Source organism: Misgurnus anguillicaudatus, chromosome 13 (assembly GCF_027580225.2).
Source record: "Misgurnus anguillicaudatus chromosome 13, ASM2758022v2, whole genome shotgun sequence".
NCBI lineage: Eukaryota > Metazoa > Chordata > Actinopteri > Cypriniformes > Cobitidae > Misgurnus > Misgurnus anguillicaudatus.
The window spans coordinates 31,307,668-31,319,878 of record NC_073349.2 but is presented as its reverse complement, the minus strand read 5'-3'; the positions used below and the strand labels follow the sequence as shown (position 1 = coordinate 31,319,878).

General features: G+C 38.1%; 1 protein-coding gene across 1 annotated transcript in view; it reads right to left on the bottom strand.

Moving 5' to 3' along the window:
* LOC129430540 (uncharacterized) overlaps positions 1-12,211 on the bottom strand; it is an 89,377-nt gene that overhangs the window by 14,159 nt on the left and 63,007 nt on the right. The window contains exons 29-45 of the mRNA XM_073875600.1: positions 11,981-12,034; positions 11,849-11,893; positions 11,475-11,519; positions 8,021-8,074; positions 7,354-7,407; positions 7,027-7,080; positions 6,888-6,941; positions 6,534-6,587; positions 5,926-6,033; positions 5,717-5,770; positions 5,425-5,532; positions 4,558-4,611; positions 4,181-4,234; positions 3,967-4,027; positions 3,784-3,833; positions 1,124-1,177; positions 375-428 (exon numbers count right to left, since the gene is read on the bottom strand). Coding sequence (XP_073731701.1) covers positions 375-428; positions 1,124-1,177; positions 3,784-3,833; positions 3,967-4,027; positions 4,181-4,234; positions 4,558-4,611; positions 5,425-5,532; positions 5,717-5,770; positions 5,926-6,033; positions 6,534-6,587; positions 6,888-6,941; positions 7,027-7,080; positions 7,354-7,407; positions 8,021-8,074; positions 11,475-11,519; positions 11,849-11,893; positions 11,981-12,034 — 1,011 coding nt within the window. The remainder of the gene's footprint in view (positions 1-374; positions 429-1,123; positions 1,178-3,783; positions 3,834-3,966; positions 4,028-4,180; positions 4,235-4,557; positions 4,612-5,424; positions 5,533-5,716; positions 5,771-5,925; positions 6,034-6,533; positions 6,588-6,887; positions 6,942-7,026; positions 7,081-7,353; positions 7,408-8,020; positions 8,075-11,474; positions 11,520-11,848; positions 11,894-11,980; positions 12,035-12,211) is intronic.

Below are 12,211 nucleotides of genomic sequence, written 5' to 3'. Positions count from 1 at the left end.
GATTGCACATCTCTCTAAAAAACACAAGGGGGAGCTGCAGGATTTTTTTTTTTTTGCTGGCACTACATGCATGTGTTCCAGTACTAATATGACATTAGCAGGATTAGCTACTATTTAGGCCTGTTCTGGTATTGTCAGTTTATTTTAATAGCATTTTTATTTTCAGGTATTTTTTAGACACTTTATTGTGTTTATTTCTTGTGAAGAATTTTCAGTTTTATCACATATAGTAGTGAATCATCTGCTTACACTATGCATACACATACTGCAAAAAGTTAGTACAGCAGCATGATGATATTTCAAGCTTACATATTATTTTATGATACTGGGTACAAAGATTAAAAAACACACAAACACTAATATAACATTCATACCTGTTTTCCTTTCTCACCAGTAGGTCCTTCTTGACCAGGTAAACCAGGAGATCCCTAGACAAAAAATCCATCTTTAATTTCATTACGTAAGCAAACGTCTTCTACAACACAGCGTGCTTCTGCTTGTTTAAACAGTGTTATAAAACACAACAGTCAATGTTACTGGAGCTGTCAGATGTTTATGTCGTTCCTCGCTGGATTTATATTTGTATTTTATTAACATGTATTCATTCAGCTGACATTAATGGCTCATGCTTCACTCCAGCTGTGTGGCCAAGCTCCAAAATCCACAAATCCAACGTTTGTGTCAAATTTAGTGACTATCGTTGGCAGGTAACTTTATTAAAACAGTAAGGCAACGTTATATGATTTATATGAATGTTAAGAATGATAATCTGATGTAAGTGATATGACTAAATCAAATCAAAGACATTTTAACTATCTATTAATAAAAACCTATTTTATGTCTTCATTTCACTTGAATTTATATCAATAAGTGATTCGCAGTGTATTTAAACTACCTAGACTGCATTTTAAGGGGTCATTGGCACATTTCTGATACAAAAGCTTACAGTAGCATCATGTCAGCAGATGCAGTGAGAGGAATTATAAACATATGTCATTCAATCATTAAATGATATTAAAATTTACAAAACTTTTTGTCTCTTTAATCAGACTGCATCTCAGTTAGGATGTGAACAGTCGACCGCACAGCAGTTCACTTTGTTTCGGACACTCAAAAGACTTACAGGAGATCCCTGCTGACCGGGTGCTCCTCGAACCCCAGCGATGCCCACGTGACCCTGAAACACACACAGACACACACACACACAAATACACACATCACCGCTGTGTTGACATAACAAATATGAATTTTAGTGTGGCCTGGAATTTCCTGCAGGCAAATGTATCGGCTATCCATAACACAGGGCAATTTCATTTAGATCAACTTTCATTACACAGACTGTAAAGAAAACATCAGAAGTACAGTCAACAGAGAGAGAGAGAGAGAGAGAGAGAGAGAGAGAGAGAGAGAAAGAGATATATTCTATAGATGTGATTGGTTCATGTGTCTGGTTGTCAGGGCTTTGTTACAGTAGAGGTTTAAAGGATTACTCCACTTTCATAAAAAATAATTTACTCACCTCCATGTCATCCAAGATCTTTATTTCTTTCTTTGTTCAGTCAAAAAGAAATTAAGTTTTATGAGGAAAACATTCGAGGATTTTTCTCCATATTGTGACTTTAGTGAACCTCAACAGTTTACAGTTTCAAAGGTTTCTAAACGATCCCAACGGAGGCGTAAGGGTCTAATTTAGAAAAAACCATCATCAATTTCGCAATTTTTTAAACATTTTTTTTACTTTTAACTACAACTTCTCATCTTGCACTTGCCAGCGTGACCTTATGCACTGCACAATCACATGGAAAGGTCACGCGTTACATATGTGAAACGCACACTTGTGGATCATTTTAAAACAATAAACTGACACAAAGACATTAATTAGTATTATTCCATATACAATGACATCTGTACGCTCCTCTTTCTCAACACTTGTAAACACTGTAGCGTTAGTTTTACATACGTCACCTTTCATGACCTTTCGATGTGATTACGCAATACGTAAGGTCACGCTGGTGCATCACATGGCTAGTGAAAGATGAGAAGTTGTGGTTAAACAGTAATTATTTTATTAATTGTTTCCGGGAAAATGACGATGGTTTTGCTAGATCAGACCCTTAAGCTGTCTTACCACTGCACACGACATTCGAAAACGATTGTCGGAGCTCGCCCCCTAGTGGCGGTCGTAGTGAAGTGTCATTTTAATCTTAACATGGGAGAGAAGCTCATTGTAGCACAAGAGGCTTCATTCTAATATTTACCATCGTGGAATAAATAAATAAATGCAAATGAATGAAACAATAAACAGCTATTCATATACGACAAAGACTCATTTTTTTGGAGAGAACATATGGAGACAAGAATAAAATAATAACACATACATATTAAATTAATAATGTATTACTTATCAGTAATCAATAGTTTTTTTAAAGGATTAAGGGAAAGTTAAACAAAAAGGATTCAATTATTTTCACCTTGCACAGGATTTTAATTGGAAGACACTGAAATACATCACTTTCGGTCAGCGTATTGCATGCGGTGTAGTTGCACAGGTTCAAATTTTTCAACGGATCCAACGCTCAAAACAGATCCAGAAATTACGCATTCATAGATGGTCGGCACCTCACGCAGGCCCTTTCGTGACTCTCCATAGGGAATGAATGACTTCCGGTTTATCGTCCATCGTTTGTCGTATGCAGTGGAAAGGCGGCTATATGCCTCGGTTGGGATCGTTTAGAGCTCTTTGAAGCTGCATTGAAATTGTAATTTTAAACTGTTGAGGTCCACTATATGGAGAAAAATCCTGGACTGTCAAAAAACTTCATTTCTTCTCGACTGCACTACAAAAAAATTATTTTCAAGAAAAAAAATCTTAGTATTTTTGTCTTGTTTTCAGTAAAAATATCAAAATTTTCTTAAATTGAGATGCTTTTCTTGATAAGCAAAACAACCCAACAAAATAATTCTAGTTTTTAGACCAAAAATATCAAATTACAGTGATTTTGTGCATAAAACAAGCAAAAAAATCTGCCTATGCGGTAGCAAAAAATCTTGAACATTTTCTTAAGCACTAAATTCAAGAAAAATTCTAGAAATTGTATACACAAAATCACTTAAATTTGATATTTTTGGTCTAAAAACTAGACTTATTTTCTTGGGTTGTTTTGCTCATCAAAAAAAGCATCTTCATTTAAGATTTTTTTGATATTTCGACTGAAAAGAAGACAAAAATACTAAGATTTTTTTTCTTGAAAATCATTTTTTGCAGTGTGAACAAAGAAAGACATAAACATGTTGGATGACATGGGGGTGAGTTGCAGTGTGGTTAGCAAGTTTATCTGAGTTTATCTTATCTTAGGAGTTTAAAATATTTTGTGGCATACATGCATAACTCATCATTTCATTTATGTAGTCACTTGGCTATTTCTAGGTGGTTGCTGTTAATAGTTGCTAAGTCATTAGTTGTGTCCGAAATACCCTTAGTCACTATTCCCTACATAAGTTCACTAATATAGTCCACTTGAATAAGTGAGTGAATTCAGACACTAAGCACTGGATGCGCTACAGGTGCCATCTTTATTTGGAACGTGTCTCACAGTGAGGAGTACCGGTTAGTCGTTGAATGTGCATTGGTTGTACACTCATTATTGCAGTGTATTATGGGATTAAATAAGTGCACTCGATAACATCCACTATAATGTCAGACACCAATACAAAATGGCTCCTCAAATAGTGGTATAGGGAGCAATTTCAGACACAACCATTGTTTATTAAGGCCCAGCTTACCTGATATCCATGATCTCCTGGTTCTCCACGATCACCTTTCTCTCCTGGAGCTCCCTGTACACACACACAGACACAAACGTTGTCTTGTTTCTCTGGTAAAGCGATATAAATAACTCTGGCTTTTATTTGAGCTATTTCGATCCAGAGGTTAGACAGCAACAGAAAACGATAGGAAATTAAGACCTCCTGGTTCACCTAAGGGCCCAGGAGGTCCTGCGATCGTACTGTCTTCACCTGGATAACCCTGAGAAAAGAACACAAGAGTTTTGCGGTTTTTACATACACATGTATGTGTCCATGATTGATTTATATGTGCCCCCTTTTCAAGTGCAATCTAAGTATTAAAGTCAAACATGGTGTTTACATGGAGACTATCACTCAGATATCAGAATATAACCTTTTCTCCCTTTGGTCCCGGGGGGCCTGCAGGACCTGGCTTGCCAGCATGACCCTAAAAAAGAGAAAATAGAAATAATCAATATAAACTATTAGATCTGATCGACCATGTAGACTTTAAAGAGTGATGAAATGTTGTATAAGAATGGTGAGATGTTAGATCACAGTTAAATGCCTTTGTTTATCTGTGCACGCTGAAGTTAAAGCAAAACATTTAAATCACTTCATTTAATGACGAATGATATTCAAATGAACACAAACTCTGAAATCAGCAGTTCTCAGTGCAGTCTTGCTTTGATATTTTGTGATACACCTTTAACTTTGACTTCATAGGGTCTGTGTGGTGTACAGTACGTATATACTGATATCATAACTCACCGTGTAACCGTCCAAGCCTGGTTCTCCCTGAGGTCCCATAGCGCCAGGTAAACCCTGAAAGGAAATGAATAAAACAGACACAGAAATACATTAACTTGTGTTTGGTAACATTTTTACTTCAACAAATAAACGTAAGATCTTCTGGAGATTTCTTTAACAAATGACTTCTCCGGTTCATACCGGATCGGCTTCTTGGAAAACCATTTGTTTTTATAAAAGCCAGAAGTAAGGTTTCATTAAGCGAATTTCATCTGTGACTTTAAACCCCCATAATAAAAATAATGCAAAATAAAATCATCTCTGACATTTTCTCGTCTTTAAAATTCCAGCGTAAGATCAGCAGGTGCTTCGCTGTGACTCTGTAAGTACAGCGGATAAGAGCTCAAAATCTCATGTAAATCCCATCGGAACGCTTTCAATATTCAATCCCAAATCCTGCTACTGTTGTAAATGAGCCAGAGAAAGCAAAGAGTCCGACTGAAAGAAGCTTTCTTATACACGTGCCAAAAGAAAAGTATTATCTATTGGTTTTTAATCCATAACAAACATTTCTCTCCTCTGAATAAATCACAGGTGTCTTCTTGTTTATCCATCCAAGCATTCATGTCAGTACAGGAGATTGCCGTTGTTATTTATGCTCACTGCAACACAATGAGGTTGTGGGTTCAAACCCCATCTGAAGTAAAACATTTCCTCTTTTGGACTCGAGCACATTTATATCTTTCATTCAGAAATTATTTTCTGGCATTGCTGCTTGACAGTGAATTCTACTGACTGTAAGAGCAATAATACAGTGAATCTTCATCTCGACATCAGAAGACCTGCAGAAAGAATATGGAGGCGGATTAAAAGAGAAAGTGCACTAACTGCAGGTCCTCTGGTTCCTCGAGCACCTTTGAGACCTCGTTCACCCGTCTGTCCGATCTCACCGGATGAGCCCATTTCTCCCAGGTGACCCGCTGAACCTTTCTCACCCTACAGAGAGGAAGAAGAGCATTACATGCATTAGAGATTTGACCTTTGCATTAGAGACAGAAAAGACATTTCATGATCTGACAGAAATGCACGTCGCCATACAGTACATAATTATTATAAAGTGGATTCAGGATATTGTTTTAATATTTATCTGGTTAAACGTTCATTTTAGTTCAGAGATTACCTTCTTTCCTGGACGACCGCGGTTGCCAGGTGGACCCTGTTTTCCTTCAGGTCCCTGATGGGAAAACATTTAATGTAAGTTCACATCATCAGACAACTTTAAAATAACCTGCATGATGTAAATATCAGTTCACCAGAGCACCCGTAACACACGAGACAAACACATCACATCCTTGATTCCTCGCCTGACATCAATCTTCTGTTACTTACTTGAAAGCCTTTTTTACCAAGATCTCCAGGAGGTCCTGGGGGTCCAGAGTCGCCAATCTCGCCTCTTTCTCCACCTTCTCCCACACGTCCACGGTCACCTGAATCACCCTGACAAGCAAGAATAATTTCAAAATTACTGGAGGAACTGCTGGATTTCATTTAAAGGTGCAGTGTGTAACATTTAGAAGGATCTAATGACAGAAATGCAATTTTACATACTGTTATTATGTTGTTATTATATACTGTTATGTGTTTATTACTTTAGAATGATCAGTTTTTATCTACGCCTTACATGGAAGTCGCCATTTTGTGCCGCCATGTTTCTACAGTAGCCCTAAACAGATAAACTGCTTTACAGAGTGCGTTTTGTCACTACTGTATTTTATCTTAGACGACAACATGTTTGTCCTGTAGTGGCTACCGTAGCTTGTCTTTGCATTTCGGTGAATGGTGGACTGAGCCATTGGTTGCAATTCACAATCTCACTGCTAGATGTTCCTAAAATCTACACACTGCACCTTTAAATCAACTCTGAGTTAAAGTATAAAAATTGAAAGATAATAGCTATTATGCAATTTGTACTTTAGTTTTAAGATTTGCTGTCTCACCTTCGGTCCATCTTTTCCCTGATGTCCATCCTCCCCAGGCGGTCCTGGAGGACCCTGAAACAAACATCTAGAATCAGGGAATTAACCATGACTGTGGCGCAAAGCATCATGGGAAAAATACTTCTACTTGTTTTTTTCTATATTCATTTTTTGTGTGTGATACACAGTATTTGGGTGTGATGTTTATTTCTTACAATATAAGCACTAATTTGCATAAAACAAACATAAAGAGAAAGAGAGAGACATAAAGATAGTGCTTTTGTATGTCTTAGGAATACACTTGATCACATTCAGAGGTTCAGCAGAAGGAATGGGCTTTCAGCTGGTGCATTATGGGTATTATTAATGACTTACTCTGATGCCAAGTTGACCCTGTTCACCTTCTTCTCCAACAGGTCCAATTTCACCCTAAATACAGAGACAGAATGAGACCGTGAGGTCCGAGAGAAGAAGAACTGCAACCTGAAACCAACATCAAAGTTTGGGGTCTAACCTTGACTCCAGGTTCACCCACAGGCCCCTGCTCTCCTTCAGGTCCTGGAGGTCCCTGTGCATGTTCAAAGGAGAAAAGAATGAATGAGTAGAAACAGATCTAAAAAAAAAGTTAATTCACTCAATAAAAAAAATCTCCAATTCTTTTAGTAAATGACTAAATTGTTATGCAGTATATTGTATTGTGTTATTTTAAGCTGTATTTATGGTACATAAACCCGATTATATAAATTAGCAAAGGGCAACCTTCAACGATTCGTTTCTATTATTACGCGAATCTCTGAAATTACACGCAAATGACTTAAATTTAGTTTCTCTCAGGAAATACCTCATGACCCTGCTCTCCATCAGGTCCTGTATCTCCTGGAGGGCCTCTGGAACCCTTAACAATCAAAAGCATTATTTGAAACACAGAAGATCTGTTTTATTCATAAAACTGGATTCACAGACACATTAAACCGTTCTCAAGACATCAGCTGACAACGCACACTGCAAAAAATGACTTTCTTACTTAGTATTTTTGTCTTGTTTTCAGCACAAATACCCAAAAACTCTTAAATCAAGATGTATTGTCTTGATGAGCAAAATGACCTAAGAAAATAAGTCTAGTTTTTAAACAAAAAAATATACAATTTAGGTGAATTTGTGCATAAAACAAGCTAAAACATCTGCCAATAGAGTGAGATTTTTTTTTCAAGTAAAAAAAAAGTTTTTACCCTATTGACAGATTTATTTGCTTGTTTTAAGCACAAATTTACTTGATTTTTTTCTTAAGTCATTTTTCTTATCAAGAAAATGCATCTTAATTTAAGAACTTTTAGATATTTGTACTGAAAACAAGACAAAAATACTAAGTTAAATAGAAAGTATGTTGCAGTGAATAAACAAATGCAGATCATATTTTTGTAATCCCGTAACTCTAAAACCCACTACAATTTCTGAAATGTCCAGATATATTATCAGATGAAACATTTAGCTTTTGTGTGAATACTCACAGGTTCACCTGGTGGACCTCTGTCACCTGAGCCGCCCGCTGGACCTGCGTTACCCTGAAACACACATTACATGTCATTCATATTTACGCTATTCAATCAGATTATATTCATCACTTACATAGGGAAATAAAATTGCATTAGAGACCTCACTGACTTCTCAATTATTTGTCTTAGATGGAAATCAACATATAATTGTTTATAATTTAAATAAACATTCATACATGTGACACATGTTGAAAGGAATTTGAGTTTTAAAGATAAAGAAGAGGTGCTACGAGGTGCTCAAGTCTAAGTCTCAAGTCTTAACAGATAAAGAGTGATTAATGAAATATAAATGTGTGTTTTAGATATAATAAGCCCTGCATGTGTTCTCATGTAAGCGTGTGGTATGCTTGTGTCATAGAAATGATCCAGCAGGGTCCACATGTATCAGATTAGACTTCTCTAATGTTTGTCTCTCGGCATCTCTGTTCACCAGTCAATCGCTGTTATTGCAGAAACAGAAGCTGATACACTTTGATCACAACAGGAAACATTCGACCGCTGTTTCCTTTCATTACCTGTCACAATGTCTAGACCAGACGGACACTTTAAACATGCTTATCAAGCTAATTTCTCACAGATATTCCCACAACACAGACTGTTGATGCTCAGTGACCATGACTACATGGACTCAACATCTACAACAAAGACACTTCTGGCTTTAGCAAAGTTTTGACTTGAGTTCAGTTTATTGTTGTATATATATAGTTAGGTTTCTAAGAAACCATAAACAGGAAAGAAAATAAACTCATTTTGATTTCTTTTATTGAACAGTAGAGTTTTACTTTATCACTGGTGCTGTGGTTTTACAAAAGAAGATACATTTACCATCCAGTTTTACTGTGAAACTAAAACCCTCACAATACAATGAGAAAGCACTGAGAGTGAGACCATACAGATAGTACTGCGAGTGAGACGTACAGAAAGTGAGACAGTACTGAGAGTGAGACAGATATGAGTGAGACCGTACTGAGAATGAGATGGCACTGAGAGTGAGACCATACAGATAGTACTGAGAGTGAGACAGTTCTGAAAGTGAGACCGTACTGATAGTACTGAAAGTGAGACAGTTCTGGGAGTGAGACAGTTCTGAGAGTGAGACAGTTCTGAAATTGAGACCGTACTGATAGTACTGAAAGTGAGATAGTACTGGGAGTGAGACAGTTCTGAGAGTGAGACCGTACTGATAGTACTGAGAGTGAGACAATGCTGGGAGTGAGACAGTTCTGAGAGTGAGACAGTTCTGAAAGTGAGACAGTTCTGAAAGTGAGACCGTACTGATAGTACTGAAAGTGAGAAAGTGCTGGGAGTGAGACAGTTCTGAGAGTGAGACAGTTCTGAAAGTGGGATTGTACTGATAGTACTGAAAGTGAGACAGTTTTGAGAGTGAGACAGTACTGAGAGTGAGACAGTTCTGAAATTGAGACCGTACTGATAGTACTGAAAGTGAGATAGTACTGGGAGTGAGACAGTTCTGAGAGTGAGACCGTACTGATAGTACTGAGAGTGAGACAATGCTGGGAGTGAGACAGTTCTGAGAGTGAGACAGTTCTGAAAGTGAGACCGTACTGATAGTACTGAAAGTGAGACAGTTCTGGGAGTGAGACAGTTCTGAGAGTGAGACAGTTCAGAGAGTTCTTAAAATGGAACAGAACAGATAGTACTGAGAGTTAAGGGGATCGCACACCGGCCACGCAGCTCAGCGCCACGCAGCGCCTAGGAGAACTCGGAGGTATTGTAAACCGGAAGTGCACATTAAATAGCGCAAGCTTCGTCAGATAGCGTCTACTTCAAAATGTAAAATATACGTTACCAGACATATACGGGACACATATGATGTTATTTAATGTTAAACTATGTGAGTGGCGCTCTGTGGCGCGACAGGGATTTGAACAACTTTCTTAGTCACAGCTGGGCGGCGCGGACAGGCGCCACCTGTCGGCGCCGGTGTGCGTACACTCATAGAAAACAATGTGTTACATTTTTTTAGAACAGTGCGACGCTGAGCTGCGCGGCCGGTGTGCGATCCCTTTAGACAGTTCTGAAAGTGAGACCGTACTGATAGTACTGAAAGTGAGACAGATCTGGGAGTGAGATAGTTCTGAGAGTGAGACAGTTCTGAAAGTGAGACTGTACTGATAGTACTGAAAGTGAGACAGTTCTGGGAGTGAGATAGTTCTGAGAGTGAGACAGTTCTGAAAGTGAGACCGTACTGATAGTACTGAGAGTGAGACATACAGAAAGTGAGATTGTACTGCATATAGTACTGAGAGTGAGACAATTCTGGGAGAGAGACAGTTCTGAGACCATACTTATAGTACTGAGGGAGAGACAGTTATGGGAGTGAGACAGTTCTGAGAGTGAGACCGTATTGATAGTACTGAGAGTGAGACAGTTATGGGAGTGAGACAGTTCTGAGAGTGAGACAGTTTTGAGAGTTAGACAGTACTGAGAGTGAGACAGTACTGAGAGTAAAACTGTACTGATAGTTCTGAGAGTGAGAGTTCTGGGAGTGAGACAGTTCAGAGAGTTCTTAAAATGGAACAGAACAGATAGTACTGAGAGTGAGACAGTACGCAGAGTGAGACAGTACGTAGAGTGGGACAGTTCTGAGAGTGAGACTGTACAGATCTGAGAGTAAGACGGTAATGCAAATGAGTACATATACAGTACATATAGTAATGAGAGCGAGACAGTACTGAGGGTGAGACAGTTCTGAGAGTGAGACAGTTCTCACACATTACGGCTGCTCCATGAATGTATCAACTCTTTTATTACACGTATTACCTCTGCATTCCATTACTTCTGGTCTGGTAATAAAAAAAATATTCCTAGCTTTAAAAGTAAAACCACAGGACAAATAATGACAAAGTGTATTCAATCAAGTGTACAACAATAGTACAGATTATTTTAAAAATAAATATGGTAAGAAAAACACATGCTACTGTTGTATGTGAGCACATGCTCAGATTTCTCTGTGATTCCTTCATTGTGCAGGTCATACAATTGAGATTTATTTTTATCTACCAAAATAATAAAAAGCATAAAATAATTTGTAAGTTCTCACAGGCCACATAAAATAAGGGGGCAGGCCGCCGGGTTTGACACCCCTGGAGTAGGGTGAGACGCTTTCTCTGTGAGTTTAATTCAACAGTTTGTGTTTGTAGCACTAGATGGCGCTGTGAGCTCATGAGAGGGTTTGAACTCTGAGGCTTTAACACACTGATGTCAACACACACTTTACACACTCTTCATAAGAGTCTCTCAGATGATCATTAATATACACCTCCATCTGATTCACAAAGCACGGCACATTGGAGATGCTCTAAACACAGTACTAGGTTAGTTTAGTTAATGTTGCTATTTCAACTTAGTAACTCCTCAATATTGACACACAACAACAGACACTTACTGATGGTCCTGGTGGTCCTCTCTTTCCTGGACTTCCAGCTTTACCCTATAAACACACACACACATGAATATATAAAACTAAAGTGTTTAAAACTGATCTGTAGCAAGAACATAATCTGTCAGACACTCTCGTTATATCTGTAATGCAGAGAAGATGTCTATTAAATCAGATCACATTCATGGATCCCATTTCAGACTTTGATTGATTTACTATAGTTTCTAAAATTGAACAACATTTTACATTTAAAAGTTATGTTACACGTGTAAGCATTCATTCTTCAAATAGCAAACCTGAAATAAGTTAAAATTGATAAAAACCTGTAGACAAATGCACACACACATACAAACGTGCACACACACAGAAAAGATGCTTACGATTAACCCTGGAGCTCCTTTATCGCCTGGAGATCCTTTTTCACCCTACAAAATAAAAACAGCCAATCACAAAACCATCAATCCGTGTATGTCTGTGTGTTGTGTGTGTGTCTGTATGTATGGTGTTTGTACCTTTACGCCTTCAGGGCCGGGTTCACCTAAAGGACCGTCCGCTCCTCTCGGGCCCTGAAACACACAAACACACAATATGACCCCAATCAAAGCCGAGCCGCCCACTATGATGTCACTCCATTAAACCGACACAGAAATGACATCAACACACACAGAAAGTCTTTTCTTTCCCATAATCATCAATGAGCTAAAAGCAGCAGACGCCAGACTAAACACCAGCATCATCATCAA